Source organism: Stomoxys calcitrans, chromosome 2, assembly GCF_963082655.1.
Source record: "Stomoxys calcitrans chromosome 2, idStoCalc2.1, whole genome shotgun sequence".
Lineage (NCBI taxonomy): Eukaryota > Metazoa > Arthropoda > Insecta > Diptera > Muscidae > Stomoxys > Stomoxys calcitrans.
Genome location: NC_081553.1, coordinates 188,143,618 through 188,171,124, shown reverse-complemented (window position 1 = coordinate 188,171,124; position 27,507 = coordinate 188,143,618). Strand labels below are relative to the sequence as shown.

At 40.0% G+C, this 27,507-nt stretch overlaps 1 protein-coding gene across 8 annotated transcripts in view; it reads right to left on the bottom strand.

Moving 5' to 3' along the window:
* Positions 1-27,507, bottom strand: part of LOC106086729 (low-density lipoprotein receptor) — a 922,896-nt gene that overhangs the window by 88,133 nt on the left and 807,256 nt on the right. For 7 of the 8 annotated variants that reach the window (XM_059363916.1, XM_059363909.1, XM_059363908.1 and 4 more), the window contains 2 exons: positions 21,788-21,986; positions 21,187-21,327 (listed from right to left, as the gene is read on the bottom strand). In XM_059363916.1, coding sequence (XP_059219899.1) covers positions 21,187-21,327; positions 21,788-21,986 — 340 coding nt within the window. The remainder of the gene's footprint in view (positions 1-21,186; positions 21,328-21,787; positions 21,987-27,507) is intronic. The other variant, XM_059363911.1, reaches the window with a different exon arrangement.

Here is a 27,507-nt window from a genome sequence, read left to right as displayed (position 1 = left end):
GCGCAGAGGTTAGCATGTCCGCCTATGACGCTGAACGCCTGGGTTCGAATCCTGGCTAGACCATCAGAAAAAAATTGTCAGCGCTGGTTTTCCCCTCCTAATGCTGGCAACATTTGTGAGGTTCTATGCCATGTAAAACTTTTCTCCAAAGAGGTGTCGCACTGTGGCACGCCGTTCGGACTCGGCTATAAAAAGGAGGTCGCTTATCATTGAGCTTAAAACTTGAATCGGACTGCACTCATTGATATGTGAGAAGTATGGCCCTGTTCCTTAGTGGAATGTTCACGGGCAAAATTTGCAATTTGTAGAATGAGATCCAAGTAGCAGTGACCCGACTAAAGAACAACAAGGCAGCAGGAGCCGACGGAGTACCCGCTGAACTATTTAAGACTGGAATGAAAATGAAAATAAGGCGTATGCATCAGCTTATCTGGGCAATCTGCCTAGAAGAACGAATACCCGATGATTAGAACCTCAGCATACTATGCCCCGTACACAAGAAAGGAGACAAGACGGAATGTGCCAACTACAGAGGAATAAGTCTCCTCCCCATCGCATGCACGATACTCTCGAGCGTAGTGTGTGAAAGATTAAAACCTAAAGTCAATGCGATAATGGGGTCCTATCAATGCGGCTTTAGAGCTGGTAAATCCACCCTAGACCAGATATTCACACTGCGCCAAAGCCTGGAAAAGACCAGAGAAGGACAAATCAACACCTACTACCTCTTTGTTGACTACAAAGCCGCCTTCGATACTCCTTTACGTTCAAAGGTATTTCAAGCCATGTTTGAGCTTGGTATTCCTGCAAAATTAATAAGACTCTGCAGGATGACGCTTGCTGATACGCGTTCATCAGTAAGAATAGGCTAGGTCATGTTGTCTGAATGGATGAAGAAGCTCCAGCAAAGAAGTCTTTTGAAGGCAAACACGGTGGTACACGCAAACCGGAAAGACCAAAAGCTTGATGGATAGATCAAGTGGTGGGAGACACCTCAAAACTTGGTGTCCGAGGTTTTAGAATTAGCGCAGAAGACCGAGGCGCTTGGAACGCTATTCTACGTTCAGCTAGTGGAAAGAATATTCTGTCAGAGCCAATTAAAGTAAGTAAGTATTCAGAAGAAGACTTGGCCAAGATAATTTAGATTGTCCAAGCAAAGAAGACATTGACGCAAATGTCAACAGGATTACGTCTGCACTGGGTGGGGTTCTTCGAAGATAGTTGTCCTCTTCGGGAAAGAAAATTAGACCAAGAAAAAAATTGGGAAAGAGGTCCGCAGCCTTTTGATCTCAGAATGTCGTAAAAAAACCGAAATTCATTGGGATGTGTATTACACACGGCCCAAAGAATACAAAAAGATTACCAGAGCGGCAAACCGTGCCTCCTGGAAGCTTTTCTGCTAACAGGTCGAAAGCGTTAATGACGCCGCCAAGATAAAAAAGTTTCTCTCAAAAACCCATGTCCAAACTGAAACTGTAGTAGACGACATGGGAGTGAGAGCTGAGACAACGGAGGACATGTTGGGGATTTTGATGAAAACCCATTTTCCACAGGATACGAAGGGACTCACGGAGACACTGCAAACTTGGAAAAGTGATGTTGATCGAAGTTGAAGTAATCCTTGAGGAGCTTCAAGTCACCCGAACCTGATGGAATATTTCCGGCGTTACTACAGAAAGAGACAGACTATCTGGCCAACATTTTTACAGCGTGCATAGGAATTTTCATATACTCCGAAAGCCTGGCAGGAGGCAAGGTTGATATTTATACCCAAACCCGTCAAGGCAAGTTATGCGACATCAAAGGCCTACAGACGCATAAGCCTCTACTCAAAATCATGGAACGTATTGTGGACACCATGATAAAGAGTATGACATCCAGCGAACTGCTCAAATATAAACAGCATGCCTATGTCAAGGGAAGGTCGGTGGAGACTGCCTTGTACAAGGTTGTGCATAAAATGGAATAATCTTTTGATTCGAAAATGTACACCCTGGCGGTATGCATTAACATCGAGGGGGCTTTTAACAATGTGAGGACCGACACTCTGATCCAATCCTTAGACCAGTACCGGGTGGACCCGGTCCTTAGAGACTAGATAAGCCATATGCTAAGGAAGAGGTGGATAAATTGTGTGTCCCATGTCCCCATAAATATAAGGGAGAAAGTGGCACAGGGCACGCCATAGTGGGCCATTTTGTCGCCACTCCTTTGGTTGACCACCATAAATGACCTATTACGGATGCTAACTGAGGAGGGATTTGGACCCGTCTGCTACGCAATTAAACTGAAAAAGGAATACCGAGGAAAGAAGCCGAAACAAGCTGTGAGCAAACTACTGCTGAAGAGGTTATTGGGTAGGAAGTGAAAAGTAAGCTCGAATTTATCGTCACTCCAATGGGTGACCACCATAAATGACCTATTACGGATGCTAAATGAGGAGGGATTTGAACATGTGTGCTATGCAGACGATGTTATAACACTTCTAAGGGGTGAGGGTCCGAAATAGTTATGCAGAAGTGCCGAAAGGCTCTTGCATATGGCATATGACTGGGCTAGATTCAGAGGTCTCAATGTTAACCCAGAGAAGATTAAAATATGCCTGTTCACGATGAAGACGAAAGTGGGCCAATTTGACGCACCACGATATATGTATAGTCAAATACTTAGGAGTGATCTTGGATAGGGAACTTGATTGGAAGTGTCAAACTCCGGAGCGTTCTAAGAAGGCTCACAGATGTTGGGCACTATATAGATGGGTCGTAGGCGAGAAATGGGGCCTGAATCCGAGGATAGTCCCCTGGCTCTACAGAGTTTGGACAGGTATGGAGAAAAGGTGCAACATAAGGACCATACAACAGGTTCAGAGAACATGTTGTCTTGGCATAGGTAAAACGATGAGGACCACGCCCACTAGGGCACTGGAGACTGTTCTAGAAATCCGACCCATTGACATACAGATTAGGTGTGAGGCAGCCACTGCGGCTATAAGACTTAAGGCGATGGGAGAATGGATTGAGGATGGGAGCAGCTCATATCATCGCGATATAATCGAGGCGACGATAGGAAACCTGGAAGGTAGGGAAAAGGTTTCCGATTGGATACCTGGGAAGAACCTTGAAGTCGAGTGCGAGGCACTGCTGCCAGAGACACAGTTTTGGATTGACGGAACCCTAGTATTGCCATCTGGAAGATCATGTTACACGGATGGATCAAAGCTAGAGGACAGAGTGGGCATAGGGGTCTACATTAAAAACCTAGGAACTGAGATCTGTTTTAGACTGCCTAATATAATAATACGGTCCTACAGGCGGAGATACGGGTGATCACGGCATGCGTGAGGTGGTGTGGTGCTAACGCGAAGATATCGAGTGTGAACATTAAAATTGCCATAAGGACAATAACAAAAACAAAAAAAGAAGAGGTCAGCGGTGGTTTTCCCCTCCTAATGCTAGCAACATGGAGGCCACCGTAGCGTAGAGGTTAGCATGTCCGCCTATGACGCTGAACGTCTGGGTTCGAATCCTGGCGAGACCATCAGAAAAAATTTTCAGCGGTGGTTTTCCCCTCCTAATGCTGGTAACATTTGTGAGGTACTGTGCCATGTAAAACTTCTCTCCAAAGAGGTGTCGCACTGTGGCACGCCGTTCGGTCTCGGCTATAAAAGGGAGGCCCCTTATCATTGAGCTTAAACTTGAATCGGACTGCACTCATTGATATGTGAAAAGTTGGCCCCTGTTCCTTAGTGGGCAAAATATGCAATTTTACAATAACAACCAGTACGGTAAGGTCACGAACAGTCTTTGAGTGTAGGAAGAAAAGTAACGCCTACTCTGAGGATGGTAAAATCCGCATCGTTTGAGTGACGGGACATAACGGAGTAAGTGCGAATGAAAAGGTAGACGACTTAGCGGTGTAGGCCAGAAAACTGCCGCCAAAAAACTTACTTAACCCGAAGCCTTTCGGGTCGACGCAGTCCGAGTTAAGAGCTTGGGTGATTAATGCGCATGCAACCTTATGGAACAGCGAAACGGTGTGGTGTGGCTCCAGAGAGTACGTTAAAGGACGATTTGCTTTATGAAGTGAATTCATCGGAAGGAGAAGAGGAAGGATGAGGAAACACAATGCGCTGACGAGGATGTCTAGACGATAAGGTCTTGGCATCATTCTAACCTAACTTAACCTGGCCTTCTTGCGGTATTACTGATGCCTAGAATTTCCAGCTCTTTTAGGATTGACGTCGCACAATGGTCCAGACGCCAACCAAATTGGAAATAAGCCCACAACTATTTATCTGTTGATCTGAGCGGTAAATGCTTGTCCAGACATATTTAGAGGAGGTCATACGCTTTCAGGAAAATTTTGTTGTTGGTCTACTTCTTTAACACATGGATTCATGGTGTTAAAGTTGACCTTTTTCCACTTCTCCAACCTTCTAGGTTATGTAATTTTTGATGTACTACACCGATTTGCATGACTTAGGGCAGTTTTACGCTCTTGAAGGCATCTTCAAGGTGTGAAAGGCCACAATCGTATATTCCTCGAATATCTTTAAGATGTAACTGGGTCAAATATCAAAACGCATGGGCGAGCGGACCTGCCTAAATCGATGTGCCTAACTTTTGATCAATAGATTCTGTTTGTGGAACACTATGCTGCTTTTTACAATCGCCTTTATAAAAAAGCACCCATTTCAAAAGCTTTAAAGAAATCAGGTTCGAAAACAAAAATAACCTCACAATTGTTTGGGAAAAACATTCTCTAACAAACACATACACACACACTATGTGTTACTATCAAACAAACAAACAAACAAACAAACACACACACACACTATGTGTAACTCTATAGCATCATACTCCTCACATAGCAACAACATGTGTTAGCAGAGTTACCGGAAGCAGCACAAGTTTATCAGCTTAAGGATATGTTGAGGTTGCTATGTGTCATGAACATATCTTTGAACGTTATGGTGAATATCATTTCGGTTTTATATCCGCTATTCTGTTTTTTTTTTTGAAAATCTTTTACTCTTCGCTCAGGAAAATGTGCTTCCGAGGCGTTCAAGTGCCGAGTTGTTGAGATGAGTTGATATTGTTGGCGGTAGTGAGTGGTGGTTGGCAATAAAATACACATTAATATTACATTTGTTCAGAGACCATCACTGTGTGGAAATGGAAAGAGGAAAGCAAATAAAGAAGATAAAAAACCAACGAAGATAACAAGTGTTTTGGGAATGCAAAAATTTGCTCAAAAAATTAATTCTGAAAATTTAGCAAAAAAAAAATCTATTTCTATAGAAAATTAATATGCAGCGAAAATTTTGTTAAAATTTTACAAAACATTTTTTGGTGCAAAAATCTTTTTTGTAAATTTTGTAATTTTTTTTTATAATTTTGCAAAATTTATTTTCATAGATTTTATCGTAAAATTTTACTACTGTAGAAAGTTTAGTCAAAATTTTATTTTTGTAGAAAATTTTTTACCTGAGCCCGATGTTTTCATGATGTTTGATTAAAAAATATCAGCATCCTGCTCTTCTCTTCTTCTCTTCTCTCAAATACCATTCAGTTATACCTCATGTAGCCATTGGGTTAAGGGGATGAGGCGTCCCCCAAACACTTGGCCCCAAAATTGGTTATCAAACTCGTTTTCTAATCTCAAAAGCCTTTCATTTGAGCCATATATTGGCATGGTCGAAAAATGTTTACCCTTTGGGGGATGTTTTGGGGAAGGGGCGGTGCCCCACATACATACCTGGTCCCACATTTGGATATCAGATTCGTATTCTACTCTCAAATACTTTTATGTGAGCCCTATATTGCGATGCTTAGCCAATAATTGCTGTTTGTGGGGTGTTTTCGAGAAGGGGTAGACCCCCAGAAAATTGGTCCCAAAAGTGGGTATCAATTTCGTGCTCTACTCCCCAATACCTTTCATTTGAGCCCTACATTGACATGGTTGGTAAATATGAACGATTTAGGGGTGTTTTGGGAGTGGGGTGGTCCCCCAAATACTTAGTCCTGAAAATATATCAGCATTGTGCTATACTCTCAATTAACATTTATTTGAACCCCATATTGCCATTGGCCTCAAAATTGGATCTCAAATTCGTTTTCTAATCTCAAATGCCTTTCATTTAAACTCCTTAATGCTTAAGTCAGCAATTATGTCCGGTTTTGTGTATGGGCCCCAAAAACTATCAATATTGAGCTACACTCTCTTTAAGACCCAAATTGTCATGGTGTGGAAATACGTCCTGATTGGGGGTTCTTATGGGGTGGGACGTCCCCTAGACAGTTGGTCCCGAAGGATGGTATCAGATTCGTGGTCTACTCCCAAATAGCTTTCATTTGAGCCCCATATTTTTATAGTCGCCAAACATGTCCTGTTTGGGGGATGGGTCGGCCTCTTGGTGACTTGACCCTGAAAATATATATCAGATTCGTGTTATAGCCTAAAATACCTCTTATTTGAGCCCCATATTGCAATGGTCAGCAAATACGTCTTATATGAGTGGTGTTATGAGGTTGGGATGGCCCCATAGACACATTTTCCCGCTTTTTTTTTTTGGGGTGGGACGTTCCCTAAGCAGTTGGTCCCGAATTTTGATATCAGATTCGCGGACTACTCTCAAATACCTTTCATTTGAGACCCATATTTTCATAGTCGCAAACATGATCGGTTTGGGGAGTTTTTTGGGAGATGGGGCGGTCGTTCAGTGACTTGGCCTTGAAAATATATATCAGATTCGTGTTATACTCTAAAATACCTCTTATTTGAGCTTCATATTGTAATGATCAGGAAATACGTCTTATATGGGTGGTGTTATGGGGTTGGGGTGGCCCCATAGACACTTATTCCCCAATATTGATATCAGATTCGTGCTTTACTCCCAAAGACTTTTCATTTGAGCCACATATTGCCATGGTCGTAAATTTGTCCTTTTTCGGGGGGAGTTTTTGGGGAGGGGCGACGGCCCCCCCCACCAAACACTTGGTCCCTCATTTAGATACCAGATTCGTATTCTACACTCAGTTACCTTTTATTTAAGCCCCATGTTGCCATAGTAAGTAAATAAACCCTTTTTTGGGATGTTTTGGGGAAGGGATGGACCCTCAGGAACTTTGTCCCAAATTTGGATATCAAATTCGTATTCTACTCGCAAGGGGGTGGGGCGTCCCCCTATGTACCCCATCCGGAATTTAGATACCAAACTTTTGCACAATAAATTTCACTAAAATCGCAACACTCATCTCCGAGATCAGCCATTAGGTTAAGGGGGAGGGGGAGCCTCCTCCCCATCAGATATCAAAAAACAAGTAAAAGCGTTTTTTGATTGATTCTGCTAAAATATGGGGACTAAATCTAGTTAAAGACCCAATTGGACCATACTTGGCTCCGTTGTTGGGAGTTATAACCGTCCGCATGGCCATCCACCTGGCCGTCCGCCTGACCGTCCGCTTGGCCGTTTTTTACGACTTCCACCAACTGTGCTATCTACGGTTCAAATCGGTTCATAACCTGATATGGCTGCCATATAAACCGATCTTGGATCTTGACTTCTTGAACCACTAGAGGGCGCAATTCTTATCCGATTTGGCTGAAATTTTGTTATGACTTCCAACAACTGTGTTGAGCCTGGTTGAAATCGGTAAATAACCTGATATAGCTGTCACATAAACCGATCTGGGGTCTTGACTTCTTGAGCCGCTAGAGGGCGCATTTCTTATCCGATTTGACTGAAATTTGGCACGACGTGTTTCGCTACGACTTCCAACAACTGGGCTAACTACGATTAATATCGGTCTATAACCTGATATAGCTGCCATATAAACCGATCTTGAATTTTGACTTCTTGAGCCGCTAGAGGGCGCAATTCTTATCCGATGTGGCTGAAATTTTCCATAACGTGTTTTGATGTGACTTCCAGCAACTGTGCCGAATGTGGTTAAAATAGGTTCATAACCTGATATAGCTGCCATATAAAATGAGCTGAGATCTTGACTTCTTGAGCCTCTAGAGGGCGCAATTGTTATCCGATTTGGCTGAAATTTTGTACAACAGCATTTCCCATGACCTTCAACATACGTGTCATATATGGTCTGCATCGATATATAGCCTGATACAGCTCCCTTATAAGCACATCTCCCTATTTTACTTCTTGAACCCCTCAAGGGCGCAATTCCTATTCGATTTGGCTAAAATTTTACACAATGACTTCTGACTGGAGACCATAGCTCCAATATTCAATTCAATTATGGTCCGAATCGAACTATAACCTGATATAGCTCCTATAGCATAGCAATTCTTTGCTTTTAACCTTTGTGTGCCTAAAAAGAGATACTGGGAAAATAACTCGAAAATTGCGATCCATGGTAGAGTGTACAAACATTCGGCCCAGCCGAATTTATCACACTTTTACTTATTTCTAACTTAATTTCTATAGATCGTTTTCTTCAATATTTTATATCTATAGAAACTTTTATACAAAATTAATGAACAATTTAGCCTGTTTTCCATTTCAGTCTCCATTAGAGAGTAAACCTGCGTTTGGAGGAGGGCTTGCTGGCGGGGGGCCAGCTCTAAATGCAAAACCAAACATCAGTTTTGGTGTTTTGTTGTCCCTACAACCAACCAAAGGCGAAAGGGAAAGATATAGATTGTATTCCCCACAACTCAACGGAAGGCAAACGTTTCGGAAGTGGCGGAAGTTATGGTGGATGTAGAAGTTGAAGTTAAATGCTAAAATTATACTTTCCCCAACCAAAAGTTTGACTTAACATTTGCCATATGGCCTCCGAAAACAAAAAAAAATGGCGGAGCTACAGTTGTTGCAACTCTTTGGCCCAAGTATTGCCATTTTAAATATTCTGCCGCTTGTTTGTCATCCATGTCGCAGATACTTTTGATCAAATATAGCGAATAAAAAGGGAAAGCAAAACGACTACAAAAAAATATGTGTAGACCAAGCAAAGGACTTTCAACAGTAGAGTAGGGAAATGAAAACAAAATGCTTAAGTGGAACGCCATTGAAATTCATTCGTTTATTTATTTTTTAAGCTATTCAAGTGAGTGTGTTGAATTCATACACAGTGGCATCATCAACAACAAGAGTGCACATATACCCATACAATAGCACTCGGTTGACAGTTGACAGTGTGTGTGTGTGTGTGCGTGTGAGAGTGTTTTTTGGTTAAATGAAGTCGACGATGCGTATGACATGCTGGAATTGTGGTATGAGACTAAAGTTGGAACAGAATATTTCCCAGAGCTTTGGAGTAACAAACAATAAAACCACAGCCTTAAAGTATGCTACACTTTGTTAACTCATACACTATGGGATAGTTACAAATAAATATATTACAAAAAACAACAAATATTGACATTGTATGCTTTGTGGTTAAAGGAGTATTTTTGTACACTGAAAGAAATTTAAAAGAATTTTAACAAAACTAAAAAATAATTTCCATAAATAAGAAAATATAAGGAAAAAATAAGGAAAAACTAAATAAAATAATTTTTTATTTATATATTGAAAAAATTCACAAAAAATTGCTGTCCTTAGGAGAATAAGAGGTCAAGTCAGAAAATCGGTTTATATGAAGGCTATAATCATCCATGGAGCTATGTGGACTTCAGTTTGTGTGGCATGGCAGGTCTGAGGATCACTTTAGGCGGATCCGGCAAAATTTAAGACTTTTATAAGGACTAAAGTAGTTAAATGGGGTCTATATCAAGAGAATCAAGAATGGAGTTATTAATTTATAGAGCTGCAGATCGAGGAGTTATTAAAGAAATTACAGATTAATGTGTTGATGGATTTCAAAATATGAATGAGATTTCCCTTTAAAGCTATAACGTTTTTTTTTTTCCCTAACCAAACATTTCATTTAATTTTGTTCAGTATTCTCCTGCCAAAAGTTGCCTACATGTTAGTTGGCTTTTACCTTTCTCCTTACTATCAATGGTTGGCCATTTATATCTTCTTTATTGTCATTAGCTATTGATATGGTTTCATGGTGCTGTGCTGTGCTCGTGCTTTGTGTATCGTTTAAAAGGTTACAAATTTATTGTGACATTTTTGCGGTTGAATAAATGTTCAAGTGAAAGAGTTTGTTTACACCAACACACCGAGTGACTGACACTTCAGCATGAACATCTACCATACAGCCGCATGACAAAGTAAATCGAACATGCGATGAAAGCAAACAAGTGCAACGAATAATGGCTTTGAATGGCAGGGAAATATGTTTAAATCATATTTCCTACTAAAAAAAAAATATATGGTGCAAAAGTCAAATGCCAATAGTTTGCCATTTTGAGAATTCAAGATTATTAAAGGTATCGCATGCATACTGAATAACTGGAGTTTAAATAGGAAACGATAAAAATAAGCTTTTTTAAACCACAAAAACCACAGAGGGGGAAATATAAAATGCCCACTGTCAATAAATATTGCCCAAATTCTAGGAACATCTCTTTGCAATGTCTACGTTACCACACTGGTTTGTTTACCAAGTATTTGCTTTTGTATTCACTTTGTCATTTATTTGCAATAAGTCAGCTACTACATTTAAAAGCATCGTGGAAAGGACATAAAAAGCAGCTTTGGCATGATATTCGATATCAACACAGATTTGTTTTGTTGTATAAAAAACAAAGTCAATATTATCTCAACAAAAAATTGGGAAAAATTGATTTTTAATATATTTTTTGTTACTAGCTGAAAATTTGCTTATGGTCAGTAATGTAAGAATATATAGCATACTTTTAGGGGAAGGAAGCTCTGATGGGGAAAAAGGAGCAAGGGCAAGATTCATATTGCCTCAATTCAGAAGCCATGGACGATTCGAAACAAAGTTTCTGAACTGAACCATATCAACTACCAATTATTCTATGTTAACACACTGTACTCTGCCGTTATTTGTCATAACTATTAGAATAAGGGAGGAGGATTTAGATGTGACAATATGTTCGGAAAATCTAATCGATGAAGTTCAGGATTGTAGGGTCTACATTGAGCATTCCTGCTTTGACCTTCGCTACATTAGACTTAGAATAGTACGCCCAGTGTCGAATCCGATAAGCTTCCGTAATAAGTTGAAAACCAACTAAACAAAATTCAAAAGACTACTCAGAAGAAGACTTAAGCAATATAATTTAGATTGTTCAAGCATTGAAAACATTGACGACACTATCGAAAGGATTACGACAGCACAAATGTTGTCCTCGATGAGAAAAGAAGTCAGCCCAAGAAAAACCCTTGATGACTCTACAGCAGAGCACGTCGTAAAAAAGTGTCAGTTTGTTGGGATGTTCATTACACACGGCTCAAGATATACAAGAAGACTATCAGAGCGGCAAAACGTGCTTCCTGGAAGCTTTTATGCGTGCAAGTCCATAGCGTTAATGACGCCGCTAAGATGAAAAACTGTATCTCAAACCCAAAGTCCAAACTGAAACGTTAGCAGACGATATGGCAGTGAGAGCAGTGAAAACGGAGGACATGTTGTAGCGTTTGATGAAAACGCATTTTCCACAGGATATGAAGGGACTCACGGAGACACCAGAATTTATGGTAAGGAAACCCTTAAGGAGCTTCCAACCATTTCAGTAAACTGAACCGGAAAGAGGCGGACTAACTGGCGCCCAGCTGGGACATTCATATACTACAAAGCCTGAACCCAGGCTCATCAAGGCAACTTATGCGATACCAATGGCCTACAGACCTATAAGCCTTACGTCCTTTCTACTCAAAACCTTGGAACGTATTGTGGACACCATGATAAAGAGACCACTGTAACGCAGAGGCTAGCATATCCGCCTTTAACGTTGAACGCCTGGGTTTAAATCCTGGCGGAGACATCAGAAAACAAAATTTCAGAGGAGGTTATCTGGTGGTATTTATAAGGTACGTTGCCATGTAAAAACTTCCCAAAGAGGTGTCTCTCGGCGGCATGCCTCTCGGACTCGGCTAGAGAAAGATCACCCTTATCATTAAGTTTAAACTTGAATCGGACAGCACTTATTGATATTTAAGAAGTTTGCCTCTGCACCTTAATGGAATGTTCGTGATCAAGTTTTTGTGTTGTGATAAGCAAAAGGTTATCCAATGAACTAATCAAATACAAACAGCATGTCTATGTCTAGGGAAGGTCGCAGAGACTGCCCTGCGCGAGGTTGTTCATAAACTAGAAGAATCCTTCGACGGCAAGAAAGCATTGACATCGAGGGTGCCTTCAACAATGTGCGGACAATGTGCAATGATCCAATCCAATCCTAAGGCCAGTACCGGATAAACCAGATCCTTAGCGGCTGGATAAACCATATGCTAAGAAAAAAGTGGATATATTGTGGAATTGAAGGGTATCATTGTCGGAATAGAGAACCGACAATGATAGCATCACCCATTCCCAAGAAGCCCATTTACTGTAGGACTAATAATTAAGGTCAACTAGATAAACCTCCATCGGAGCGAGACGACTACACACGCTCTGATGGAGAATATTAACAAATGCAAGATTCATATTGTCTTGACTCAGCAACCATGGACGAACCGTAAAAAAAATTTGTTCAACCATTGAGCTAAAGCTTCTCTGTTCATTGATATAACCAAAGTACTTCTTGTCATTGAGTTTTCTGTCATTGCACTGCCTTAAGTTTCAATATTAGGATCTTTGCCTATTCTAGTCTTTTGAGAATACGAAGTCGGTGATGGTTCCATCGTAAATCTCTGTTCATAAGTCGGCATAGATTCTTCTGTCTTTGCATTGCCTGATGTCATAATGTTAAGATCATTGCTTATGCCAGTTTTCCCAATAATGAGCAACATTTTTAATGATCTTGTCGTCGGGCCCCTGTTCGTTAGGCAATGTTGAGTCTCCTTATATTTTATTCACACATACTTAAGTAAATACTTTTCACACAAATGTCTATGTGCTTTGATATACTACATCCTAGAATCTTACCCTTTTTTTGCTGCAAATCAATGGAGTGTAAAATAATATTTATATGAATAAAATAACAAAGTAATCCAACAAAACCCTAAAAACCACACATAAGACAAACACATGGTACTCTATGTCAGAGAAATAACAAACATTCAGAAACAACATAAATTTCTAAGACTTCAGGAGTACAAATTCCTTTACAACAACAAAATGATATGCTATGACAACTATGAATAAATGTATGCAAATGATTTGTTTGTGTATTCGTCTACCTGAGCCATTATCCTTGTGGTTAATTTTATTTATGCCAAGATCCTGGTTTATGCTCGTATTTCTTGGCAGCAGACGTTGGCATAACCAACGCAAATAACCAGCAGGTATATCATAATTACGATAGAATTCCCTTTGGGATGATATGGAAGTTAGATTTATTAGAGCAGATGAAAATGCATTGCTATTGCGAAGCTCTGATAAATGTGATATGGCTTCATAGACCACACTGAATTTGCCCGAGGGCAAGAGTGAGGGCGATGATGCGATGGTGGTATGAAAACTGGGATAAGGATTTATAGAGGGAGTATCATCTTCAAGGGAGTCATTTTCTATAGCATAATCATCTGGAGGGAGTAAACCAGAGGGAGGAGTGGTGTTGGAGTTTTCAGCCATAGGATGATAAAATTTTTCAGTTGTAGCTTCTTCGTAGTTTGCCATTGGAGTTGTGTTAGAATTTTTTGGAGATCCTTTTAATTTGTCATTGGCAATTGTAGAGTTTGATTCCTTGGATATGGAAGTATTGAAAAGTTCTTCAAAATTTTCTTCTTTGTAGGTTCCTGCTTCCAATTCAGATCCTTCCATAAGTTTACCTTCCATATTGACAATTTCAACTTCATTGTGTTCCTTAAGGCTACGTGATTTTCTGTTAGCCTTAAGATGGTTGCTCATTATTTTCTTCTGTCCCTCCTCAGGGTATGGCGGTTTATAATCTACATTTCTGGTCAGCCGCTGTAATTCATCTTCCGAAACTTTTGTTGTTTTCATGTCCTTTCTCTTCTTCTCCTCTTTCACATAATTTTTCATAGTAGTTGCTGTTATTTCCTGCCTTGCCCTGGCCATTGGTGCCAAGCTGTCAATGATGTCAGCGTCGTCATTACTGTGGCCGGAAACAACTTTGGTGTTGTTATGTTTAATTACAAACGTTTCATTATAAATTCTGCTATCCCCCAAGTTGTTGCTATAATCCTTAGCTATCAACTCGGTGGTGGAATGAGTGGGGCTGACAATATTAACGAAATTGTCAGCATTTGTGGCTTTTACACCATCACCATCATCATCATCATCATTAGTTTGATCGCCATCGTTATGTTGATTGTTGTCCTTTATATCCTTGCAACGTTTGTCATTTGCATTCATAACATTTTCATTCGTAGTTAACTCATTTCCATTCACTTTCACAAGGGGATTTTTAACAAACATTTGACGATTATCATCATTGCCATGCTCATCTTGGCGGGAAATTACTAAAGCTTTAATTGTGGCTTTCTCCCATGGTCCTATGGCATGCCGATGATGATGACGTTTATGGAGATTGCCTTTCGCTTGATGTGTTGCATCATGGTGACGCTTCTGGATTCTGCTGCCTTCCTGTTGTTGCACATCAAATTTTTCCAACATCCTGCACATGGTGTGGAGATACAGCAGAGCATAATCATCATATGTAGCCGCTAAATGCTCCTCTTCATCATCATCATCATGGGCATGCTGCTGAGGATGGTGAATATTAAACGCCTCATCACCAGCACGACCAACATCATGATTATGGCTGCTTTCAGCTACTTTGGTGGCCATGTTCATGCTCCTCTCTACATGGCTGATTAATTTGGGGGTTTCTGTGAACATTATTGCATTTTCTTGTTGACGGCGACGAATGTCGAGAGCATCACCATCAACGACATCCTCACCATAATCATTCTTATCCTCTGCATGCACTTCATTTCGGTATTTGTCTTCATCATATCCTTGAAATCCTTTTCGCATAAAATTGCCATGCCAAATGTAGGAGTGACAATTGAGGTTTTTTTTTTCATTCGTTTAAATTTCGCATGCACAGCATTATAAAGGTAAAGGAGAAGTGTTTGAGTGTATGTGTAAAATGATGATGAAAAAATGAGTTTTTTTTTGTTGTTGTTTGTCGCAGCATTTCATTATGAATGTGGTGAAGTGGAATGTGAAATATGAAAAAAAGAACAAAAAAGAAAAGGGGGGAAAAAAAGAAAATCACCGTTGTAGTGGTATAATGAATTAATGATGTCAACGCGCGCACAGGTGGTGATAACATTACAGCAGCAACACACATACCAAGACAAAGGGAGGCAAATGTAACATAAGGACCCAGGCTATGACATTTATTTCGTATACAGCAGCAAGAGATTTATTTAAATGGTAACGAAAAAACAAACACACACACACGCGCACACATCAATGTCACATTAAGAAATGACGAAACACCCACGTTTTTAAAAACACACCTAGGTACACACCCACACACACACACCCCAAAACAACACTCATCAACGGAAACGGAAATGTTTACATTTGTACAACTAAATTTGACTGTGGTAATATGAATTACAACTGACATGCTTGACATTTGCTTTGGAAAATATGCCACCGGAAAATTAAAATACATTTCCGATGAATCATTTATTTATTTATTGGTTTCCAATGAAAAAACAAATGAAAATACGTTTTTCTTCTAGCCCATCAGAGAGAGAAGATTGAAGTATAAGCAATTATCTTTTTAAGATTGTGAGATTGAAAAAACAATTCTAGGAACAATTCAAATAGAAATTGCTTAGGAATAATAGCTCAAGGGGAGACAATTTTGAAAGGAAGTGAACAATGGAAAATAATGCGCACTTATCCTAAAAGTTTGGTAACTAAATTTGAAATTTGACCAATTTGTCAACTTTTTAAGAAGAAAAATTTTCTTGATAAAAGTATTATTTACTTAATATTAAGAATTTTTTTTTTTAAATATTAGTTCAATTGACAAAAAGCTTTGCCTCTTAATAATAAAGAAATAATGTGCACTAAACCTAAAAGTTGGTAACTAAATTTAAAATTTAACCAATTTGTCAACTTTTTAAGGAGAAAAATTTTCTTGAAAAAAGAATTATTTACTTGATATTAGGAAATTTTTCCTAAATATTAGTTAAATTGGCAAAAAGCTTTGCCTCTTAATAATAAAGACAAAATTCTTTTTAAATGAAGGCTGGCATTCAAAGTAATCGAAAGGGGAAATGAAAAATTTAGAAACGGGGCAATGAAATGTGCGTTGCTCTAACTTTGAGGATTTGGAAAAACATCCTTTGCTGAAAGAATAATTTACTTGATAAAAGGGAATACTACCTTAGGTTAAGTTGGGTTAAAAAGGGTTGAGGGTGCGGATATTAATCCGCCCCATGCCACTATGGACATACACCTAAGCCAGTAATCGGCTAGTTGTGTGCTCAAAATACAAAAAAGGACCCTTGAAAAAGAAAATCGAAAATAGAAATTCCGTGCCACTTACAAAATCCTTAATTGTTTTCAATACCACTCCCCTAAGCTGGTTCATGTTTAATATTGTGTCTCCACCACCTAAGTGCCGGTATCTGTTAGACGCGAAAGCCGCTCAATGACATAGGAAATGCATCAACGTCTCATCATCTTTCACAGTGTTACATGCCACTGTGGAACAGAAAATCGGTCGGTAGGATGGCGAAAATCTTTGGGGAGATCCAGATCTTGGGAAGACGAGACTATTACTGAATGGAAGTAAGAAGGAGTTTAGTATATCCTTCGGTATCATAATGTGCCATATAGGACTACGAGCTCACTTATGTAAAATCTGTGCGGCAAGTGATAGAATATGTAGGGCATGCGGGAAAAATGATGAGACGTTGATGAGGCGTTACTTGAACCGTTGAGCGGAGCTGACGTTTTGTTGTTTCACTCCGAAAGAATTTTTCTGTAACTCGTAATAGGTCATTATTTTTGGAAGAAAAATCTAAGTCACTCAAGGAAAGCTGCGGTTGAGGTATCCATTAGGCGGTTGATAATCTGGGTCTATTTCCAGTGGAGCGGTGATCTAGATCCCGGGAGTAGGCTTAGAATGGACTCCAAAGACCCATAAGCTGCGATGGAGTTATCAGGCTGCAGCATGATGTCCGCTACTGAAACCTCGACTGGTGGAGCGGCTGCTCCAGGCTCCACTAACCGACAGACGACTGGTCAGCGAGGGCTTTTGAACCTATTCTTTCTTCGCATGCACATAATTTGCCTAGGCCAACGGCTTTTCCCAGTAAACCAACACCCTCTTTAAGAGGTTCGAATAATGGAAGACGCATCGCTCTCAGCTTTATTGAGAGGCTTGGTGCGATCCTTAGACTCTCACTACTTAAGGAGTCCCTAAATTGGGCTCGGGAATTTGCTGCACAGACTACCCCAAAGACTACACGTCTAGATTTGGAAACTGTACCGCAGTCAGGCAAAAGGCCGCGATCACCTGGGAGGCATCACATGCCAAAAAGAACTAGGGCGAATAATAGTTAGATGGGTCTAAGAATCTTGTCGCTAGGGACAATTTGGTGATGGCAGTTGTCGACAAGGGAGAAGAACAGGGCTGCATACCTAGAAATAATTGCAGTGGGATAGTCAATGGACTGTCATCATTATATTCCGATGTTCTTGCGGAATTTCCCGGGTCTTCTCCAGTTTGTGACGATGCAGGCTGGTATCGGGACCGATCGTTGTGCGCTAAAAAAGATTGGTGAGATCTGGCAAGGTGAAGCACTAGGTTTAGTCAAGAAGGAAGATATTTCTTCTCGACCAATGGCGCATGCTTGGATACCACGGATTCCCTCAGATCCTGAATCGATACTTGGAAGACTAAGGAAATGTAATCAGAATCTTTCAACCACCGACTCGAAGATTAGTAGATTCGATGAGAATGATGTTGACCGGAGACATGCAGTGTTCGTACTTAACTCCGGCTATCTCGCTGACCTCAACCAGTCTGAAGGCGTTGTATCCTACGGATTGAACAAGTTGAAATTGAAGATCTATAGAAGCGGTGGGGTTGGAAAATCAGGAGACGACTCAGCAGTTGTTGCTAAACACTTGCCTGAGGAACTACCGACCACATCGCTTATATCTGGCGGAGAGACTGAAAGGAGACTGAAAATCTCCCTACCACAATCAAGACAGGAGGGGATGGCAACGAAACAGGACCCGACAAGCCCTGTGTGGGTGGGTCATCCGGTTGGACTGGGCTCAAGGTGGGCGCAAGCGGGAAAGCCCGTCGCTACTTCGATAGCAGCAGCTATTGAAGCACCTAAGGAAGAATCGTCCACACCGCAAGTGTTCAGTGTCCTGAGGAAAAGTAGTTTCACAGCTTACTCACCTGCCTATGGATTCGTATGGAAGCTCATCATGAGCAGATCTAACGTATCTTGTGAGGATGAACTCCTGGTGGAATCAAAAGACGAGGCTAACACAGTGGTGGTGAAAGTTCTGAATTCTGACTATGATCCAGTTTCTACATACAAATCTCCATCATTGTAAGGCCGCTTTGGCGGCACTAAATGTCCTCCTAATGACAGGGGGATTTGACGTGGTTGTTATGCAGAAACCATGGGTGTGTGGAGGAATGGTTCGTGGACTGAGAATTCCGGGATTTAAACTACTCAAGGGTACGGGGAACGGGAGACACAGAGTCTGTATTCTTGCAAAGAGTAGTCTAAATATTTTTTTTATTCCGTCGCTAAGCATTGAAGATTTAGTAGTAGCCAGCCTTGAAATAAATAAGGCTTGCTACTGGCTGGTTTCCCTATGTATGGCACACTATTCAGAGATAACGCCTTCAAATCTAAAGTTGCTGGTTGAAGCCGTTTCTGTAGGAAAAAAGAGCCTCATTGTAGGAAGTGATGCTAATGCACATCACCAGATATGGGGAAGTTCGGATGTCAACGAAAGGGGTGGGCAGCTTATCGAATATATTATATCTGGCGATTTGTAATAAAGGGGATAAGCCGACCCTTATTGCCAGGAACTGGCAGGAGGTACTACAATAGATATTACCTTTGTATCGGAAGATATGAGTGGAAGAATATGCGACTGGGAGGAAGTGAACAATGGGAAATAATATGCAGTAATCTTAAAAGTTGGTGACTAAATTTCAAATTTGATCAATTTTTCAACTTTTTAAGGAGAAAAATTTTCTTGATAAAAGTATTATTTACTTGATATTAAGAAATTTTTCCTAAATATTAGTTAAATTGACAAAAAGCTTTGCCTCTTAATAATAAAGACGTACGTATTTTTATGCAATTGGGAAGTGTTGGCTGACCACAGCTTATCCGATCATTGTTATATTTGGACAGAATTGAAATTCAAATCTAACATTGTGGAAAGGGCAAGAAAGGCAACTCTTGTCCTATACCAAAGTTGGGGGTATAGACCGCCCGTCATGCATTAGGTATATACTGCAGTTGTCAGAACTATAATAATATGTGGTGTTGTGATCTGGTGGACGGCGATTCAAAAGTCCACCTACTGTTCCATACTTAACCGGATCCAAAGGATGGCCTGTTTGTGCATCACAGCCGCACTGAGGGCGATACCATCTAATGACTCTGGACATTGTGGCTGGACAAAATGCTGCGACCACTGCCGTGAGGCTAAGGGAGCTTTCTCTTTTTTGGTCATGTGGCGGCTGCGGACACTGTGTTATCCTTGATACATAGTCCGATGTTCCAGGCAGTGTGGGTTACACCCTACCTGAGCTGCTTTTTGATAAAAAAGTACTGTACCACAATTCCTGATAGAACCGATTGGAGCTACGATATCCCTGGTAACAGAAGTTGCATAGACTTCTATACGGATGGTTCCAAACTAGACGACTAGGAAGTAGGGGTGTACTCTAAAGATCTAAACTGTTGATAGCGAAAAGGTTACCCGATCGCTGCAGTGTGTTTCAAAGGAAGATCTTTGCAATGAAGGGAGTGGTGGAATGGCTAGGATATAAAGTCATTACGAAGATGGGCATAAATATCTTCTCAGACAGACAGGCAGCCGTTAAATCCCTGGAGAACGTATTTCTGAACTAAAAAAACCGGCCTCTGAGCGAGATGGCTGAACAGTTTAAAATTCACCTGTTCTGGGTACCAGGCCACAGACATATCTCAGGGAATTGTAAAGCGAATGAGCTTGCTAGACTAGGAACTACACTACACATTCCAGGGATACTGAAATCTATGGGTATGACTCTAGCGACACGTAAGCTAAGTTTTCAGGACCAGGCTCGAAGGACAACGAAAGATATATGGCCACAAAGAGGGGGCTGTGAGCACTCCAAAATTATGTGGCCTAATCTAGACTTGAAGAGGTCTACCGCCTTGTTGTCATTGTCTAGAACATTGTGTCCGTCATGACAGGTCACTATCTAATCGGCAAACATGCCGACAGACTGAAGGCTGTCAGTAACAACTTTTGCAGAAGCTGTGAGGACATGGCAACCATGTCGGAGATCTGGCGCAATAAATCTTAGGAAATATGTTTATCCCACTTTTTAGATATAGATTTTGACCTTCAAGTGCATACAACTTTGTAAACATGAATGAAGCAAAAATCCTCACTTCCAGTAGTCCTAGCATAGAATTGCTTTAAATCAATAACTATTTTTGCAGTCATAAAACTTCCAAAACAAATAACTATAAACAAAAAATAAGAAAACAAACTATGACAAAATAACACAACAAGGCTCTTAGACTATAAACTAAAGGTCATTTGGAAACAAAATTATTTATTATATGGAAATTAAGGCTTGTGAAGAGGACCAAGGACATTATCACAGAGGATTTGAGGAATGAGAGCACAAAAATCAAATAAAACAATTTAGAAAAACATTTAACAAAACACTGGATGACAAAATTGGGTAGGAGGACAAGGGTGTGGAAAAAAAACTAAAACTAAACAACAACCATAAACATAAGACAAAGTAATAACATAAAAATAAAAATACACAAAAAAATTAAATTGAATTGAATGTTATAAAATGTTTTCTAAGGCCACTAGTCAGGGCTGTCCGTTATCAGCTAAATACGTGACAACCAACTTTTGAATACAAATTTATACAAAATCCCATCACCAACATAAAGGAGATCCAAAAAAAAAAAAACATTTAAAATCATACCCTCACTGCCTGATAGGCCAGCTGCGGCCTCTTGCTGAGGTAGTTTGAGATCAGATGATGTTGATGACACTGGCGAGGATGTGGTTACATTAAAGTTCATCTTTGGTTTGGTTGTGGTGGCTTTAGGGGTTTTTAATGCCGCTGCATTATGGGCCACACACGCAAATACCGTAGAAAAAAAAAAAACAAATGACCACAACGATATGAATGCGAAATTCACGACCAATGAATAAATAAAAACAGGAAGAAAAAAAAATTCAAATACATTAAAAACAATAAAAAGAAATTAATTGAAAAAGAAAAACAATGTTAAAATTGAAAAATAAATGACTAAAAAATAAATTGTAAAAACTTAAAAAAAAATTAAAAAAAAAACTTACAAATTTAAGAAAATTATAAAAAATGAGAATTTGCTTTTCTTTTAATTTACTAACAATTTTAATATGTTTTCAGCTTTTACCAATAACAAAATGATGTATTTTATAAAAAAAAATATTTCACAAAAAAAAAAACTTATAATTGGTGGCATTTGCAGAATTATTCCCCTTTTAAAGAGATTCCAAAAAAAAAATTGAATTAAATATTGACTGCATGTACTTACGATCTTCAACACACATCAGTCTGTCTTCCATGAGCTTGAGACCCGTGGGACAGGCACACGAGATGCGTGGACTGCGCTCATTGATGCGCGGCGCCGGCAGGCATAGATGCGAACAGTGTCCGTTAACAGCCTGACAGTGATTGACACCATCGGGCTGGCGGTAGGGATGATAGACGTGAATAACCATGGGATGTTGAAGCTAAAAAGAAATAAAAACAAAATATTTAAAAATTAAAAATAAATTTGGTTGAAAATCGATATATGATATTTTGTTATCAATTAATTAATTAAGAATTAAATATATAATATAGGGTTGCCCAAAAAGTAATTGCGGATTTTTTAAAAGAAAGTAATAATAAAACTTAATAAAACTTAGAATGAACGGTTGATTTTGGTATATTTAACTTCTCTCCTATCTCACGCTCAGTTACATGACGATCCAATTCGATTAATGCTTTGATTTGGTCATCATCAACTTCATTTGGCCGACCTGAACGTGGCTCATCTTTAAGTGAAAAATCTCCAGAACGGAATTTGCGAAACCAATTTTGACACTGTCTTCCTTTTAAGGCTTTATCACCATACACATATCGCAACTTTTTAGCAATCTGCTCCGCGTTTTTTCCTTTACAGAAATAATAAAGTAAAATATGACGAAAATGCTCCTTTGTGGGCTCCATATTAAAATTGACGCCAAACAAACAAATGTAAACAAAATTTCGCGCACTTTTTTTCTAAAGCAAGCTAAAAGTAACAGCTGATAACTGACAGAAGAAAGAATGCAATTACAGAGTCACAAGCTGTTGAAAAAATTTGTCAATGCCGACTATATGAAAAATCCGCAATTACGCAATTATTTGGGCAACCTAATATTTGGCATTAATATTTAATGTTTGATGTTTTTATACCCTTCACCATAGGATGGGGGTATACTAATTTCGCCGTTCTGTTTGTAACACCTAGAAATAGGCGTCTAAGACCCCATAAAGTATATATATTATTGATCGTCGTGACATTTTATGTCGATCTAGCCATGTCCGTCCGTCTGTCCGTCCGTCTGTCAGTCCGCCTGCCCGTCCGTCTGTCCGTTCGTCTGTCCGTCCGTCTGTCCGTCCATCCATCTGTCCGTCCATCGATCTGTCCGTCCGTCTGTCTGACCGTCTATCCGTCCGTCTGTCCGTCCATCCATCTGTCCGTCCGTCTATGCGTCCGTCTGTCCGTCCGTCTGTCCATCCGTCCGCCTGTCCGTCTGTATGTCCGTCCGTCTGTCCGCCAGTCTATCCGTCCGTCTGTCCGTCCGTCTGTCCATCCGTCCGTCTGTCCGTCCGTCTGTCCATCCGTCCGCCTGTCTGTCGAAAGCACGCTAACTTTCGAAGGAGTAAAGCCAGCCGCTTGAAATTTTGCACAAATACTTTTTATTAGTGTAGTTCGTTTGGGATTGTAAATGGGCCAAATCGGTCCATGTTTTGATATACCTGCCATATAAATCTATATTGGGTCTTGACTTCTTTAGCCTCTAGAGGGCGCAATCCTAATCCGATTTGAATGAAATTTTGCACGACGTATTTTGTTATGACATCCAACAACTGTGCCAAGTATGGTTCAAATCGGTCCATAACCTGATATAGCTGTCATATAAACCCATCTGGGGACTTGACTTCTTGAGCCGCTAGAGGGCGCAATTCTTATCCGATATGGCTCAAATTTTGCACGATGTGTTTCGTTATGACTTTCAACAACTGTGCTGGATACGGTTCAAATTGGTGCAATACCTGATCTAGCTGTCATATAAACCCATCTGGGGACTTGACTTCATGAGCCGCTAGAGGGCGTAATTCTCATCCGATTGGAATGAAATTTTGCTCGACGTGTTTCGCTATGACTTCCAACAACTGTGTTAAGTATGGTTCAAATCGGTCCATAACCTGATATAGCTACCATATAAACCGATCTTGAATCTTAAATTCTTAAGCCACTAGAGGGCGCAATTCTTCTCCGATTTGAATGAAATTTTGCACGAAGTATTTTGTTATGATATCCAACAACTGTGCCAAGTATGGTTCAAATCGGTCCAATACCTGATATAGCTGTCACATAAACCGATATTGGGACTTGACTTCTTGAGCTTCTAGAGGGCGCTATTATTATCCGATTTGAATGAAATTTTGCACGAAGTATTTGTTATGATATCCAATTGTTTGATATTCAACAACTGTGCCAAGTATGGTCCAAATCGGTCCATAACCTGATATAGCTGTCATATAAACCGATCTGGGGACTTGACTTCATAAGCAACTAGAGGGCGCTATTCTGATCCGATTTGAATGAAATTTTGCACGAAGTATTTTGTTATCATATCCAACAACTGTGCCATGTATGGTTCAAATCGGTTAATAACCTGATATAGCTGCCATATAGACCGATCTGGGAACTTGACTTCTTGAACCACTAGAGGGCGCAATTCTTATCCGATTTGAATGAAATTTTGCACGAGGTATTTTGTTATGATATCCAACAACTGTGCCAAGTATTGTTGAAATCGGTCCATAACCTGATATAGCTGCCATATAAACCTATCTGGGGACTTGACTTCATGAGCCTCTAGAGGCCGCAATTCTTATCCGATTGGAATAAAAATTTGTACGACGTGTTTTGTTATGATATCCAACAACCTTTTTTTGTCTAAGAAGAAATGCCGGGAAAAGAACTCGACAAATGCGATCCATGGTGGAGGGTATATAAGATTCGACCCGGCCGAACTTACCATGCTTTTGCTTGTTTTTAATTCTTATCTTCATATTTTTCGAATGCCATGGCCAAGTTTGAAATCTCATTTGACACCATTGTATTTTAAGCTCTTCAAATACCGATGCCATCTTTTGTGGACAGTTAATTTATGAAATCAAAGCCTATCAGCATTTAAGTGGCCACCGTTTAATCTCCTGTAAAAATTTTGCAAATTTTGCCCATGAACATTCCACTGGGGAACAGGGGCAAACTTCTCACATATCAATGAGTGCAGTTCGATTCAAGTTTAAGCTCAATGATAAGGGGCCTCCTTTTTATAGCCGAGTGCGAACGGCGTGGCGCTGTGCGACACCTCTTTTAGAGAGAAGTTTAACATGGCATAGTACCTCACAAATGTTGCCAGCATTAGGAGGGGAAAACCACTGCTGAAAAAATTTTTCTGGTAGTCTCGCCAGGATTCGAACCCAGGCGTTCAGCATCATAGGCGGACATGCTAACCTCTGCGCTACGGTGGCTTCCAAAGTTTAAGCTCCTGTAATAATATTTAATTGCTCGAGTTGGAGGTGTTGACTAATTGCCATGTCGGTTTTAATGCCTAAGCGAACATAACGCACTCCTCAAAGTAACAAACAAAAATTTCCTACAGATAACATGGACCGCATGTACCACACACTCAAATACTTTGGAATAGGACTGAGAGATATAAGCAGCATTGTGATCAGTTTATACCAGCTGAAGGCAGGAACCTGCAGACAAGCGTGATGGAACTCGTCCTTTTGACTCTACATACTCTAGAATCAATCGGTCGGTCACTCTGAACTTCAAGCATTTCGGACATCGGTCAATCTGGCAACCTTTGTTTGGATAATTCAAACATGAAATTGGGAGAAACTTTGCACTCTTTTGCGCTGATGAAATTTCATTGCACTTGTTACACTTGCATTGCTCGTTTGTAGTTGTTTTTTTTTTGTTCTTTCTCTCAACAGCTTTTGCAATTAAAAACCACTACATTTGAGTGCGAAAATTGTGGCTTCTTTTTGGTTTGTAGTTGTTTTTGTTTTTATTCGCCCCCTGCTGATGTGCACATTCCAAAGCCTCAAACTCAATACTGTTGCAATAATTTTTTATGATTTCCTTTAGGGGCTTGTCTCGTGTGTATGTGTGCAACATCCAAAAGAAATCCCAAAAATGCATGCAAAGTAATGTAAAGGGGTGTGTGATAGCTGGGTTTCCGTTGGCAATCTCTCGAATAAGTTTTGGCCAACATTTGAGTACTGAGCAGTGTAGCTGTGGCTATGGCAGTGGTGTGGTGGTTATTGCTCATACATGCGTAAATAAATCTTGTAAATTATGAAAGATATTCCGACACTGTAAAAGCACACAAACACAGCACACATGCTAGCAAGGCATGTGTGTTAACTCCCATTAATACAAACTCACTCATATGATAACTTTCTCAACTACTCACACACACACACACACTCACCGCACACACTACTCACGCATGCATGCACTTAAAGTGCACAGTCACGTATGCTTGGGAGAAGAGCAGAAGGCCTTCAAGGATTTCCATACGCACATAAATTATGCACCAGCAGACAATGTGCCCTGAAATGTCGGGGTGTTTTTGTACGCCACTACATAAAGCGAACGTGCATACATACTCCAACAAAAAAAAACTTAATTTTATGTGACAAAGACCCAAGATGCCAGCAAGCCATGCCACATTGTGGTGATGGCAGCAAACCGAGGTCAGGAACTACAGCTGTCAGCAAAAAGAGTTACAGTCTTAACAATAGTCGCGGCAGCTACATTTGGTGTAGCACTCTGGCTCCCCAGCACTGTTGGTGGGAAGAAGCTTAACTTTCGGCTGCCTTCAAGGAAATGCAACAAATTTGTCTGAATGCGGTGAAGCATTCGTTCATACATTTGCAGGCATGAAATATTTTAAAATTTGATGCAAAAACCCCTACAGGAAGGCGAAACTGGCAAATGGCGGCGATAGGATAACAGCAGAATAACACATGCTGCTTAAGAAAGAAAAATTGAGTTGTTTTTTATTTCTTTCCATTTAGAGGAGATACAATTTTTTCGGAAATTCTCTATGTTGCAAAGAAAAAAAAGTGCTTGACGAAACAGGATAATCAGCATGGAAAGAGCGATAGGCAGATGGATAAAAGTTTAAGGAATTTTATGTAAATAAACACAAAAATGTCCTTTAAATTTTGTTAAAAAACCAAAAAATCACATTCAATTTTCATTAAGAAAAAATTTCCCGAAATTGTCTCTCTTTAGAGAATTTCCTTGAAATCTTATATATGACAAGTAAGAGAGTGCTAAGTTCGGCCGGGTCAAATCTTATATACCCTCCACTATGGATCGCATTTGTCGAGTTCTTTGCGCGATATCTCCTTTTAGGTGTAGTCGGGTTCGGACCATAAATGAATTGAATGTTGGAGACCATAGTAAAGGTCATTATATAAAATTTCAGCCAATTCGAGTAAGAATTGCGGCCTTTAGGGTCTCAAGAAGCAAAATTGGGAGATCGGTTTATATGGGAGCAGTATCAAGCTATAGATCGCTTCAGACCATATTGAACATGTATGTTGAAGGTCATGGGAGAAGCCGTTGTACAAAATTTCAGCCAAATTCGACAATAACTGCGCCCTCTAGAGGCTCTAGAAGTCAAGATCCCAGATAGGTTTATATGGCAGCTATATCAGGCTATGTACCGATTTGCGCTATACTTAACACAGTTATTGGAAGTCAATGACAAAAGACATCACGAAAAATTTCAGCCAAATCGGATAAGAATAGCGCCCTCCAGCGGCTCAAGAAGTCAAGATCCAAGATCGGTTTATATGGCAGCTATACTAGGTTATTAACCGATTTGAATTATACTTAGCACAGTTATTGGAAGTCACAACAAAACACCTCATGCAAAATTTCAGCAAAATCGGATGAGAATTGCG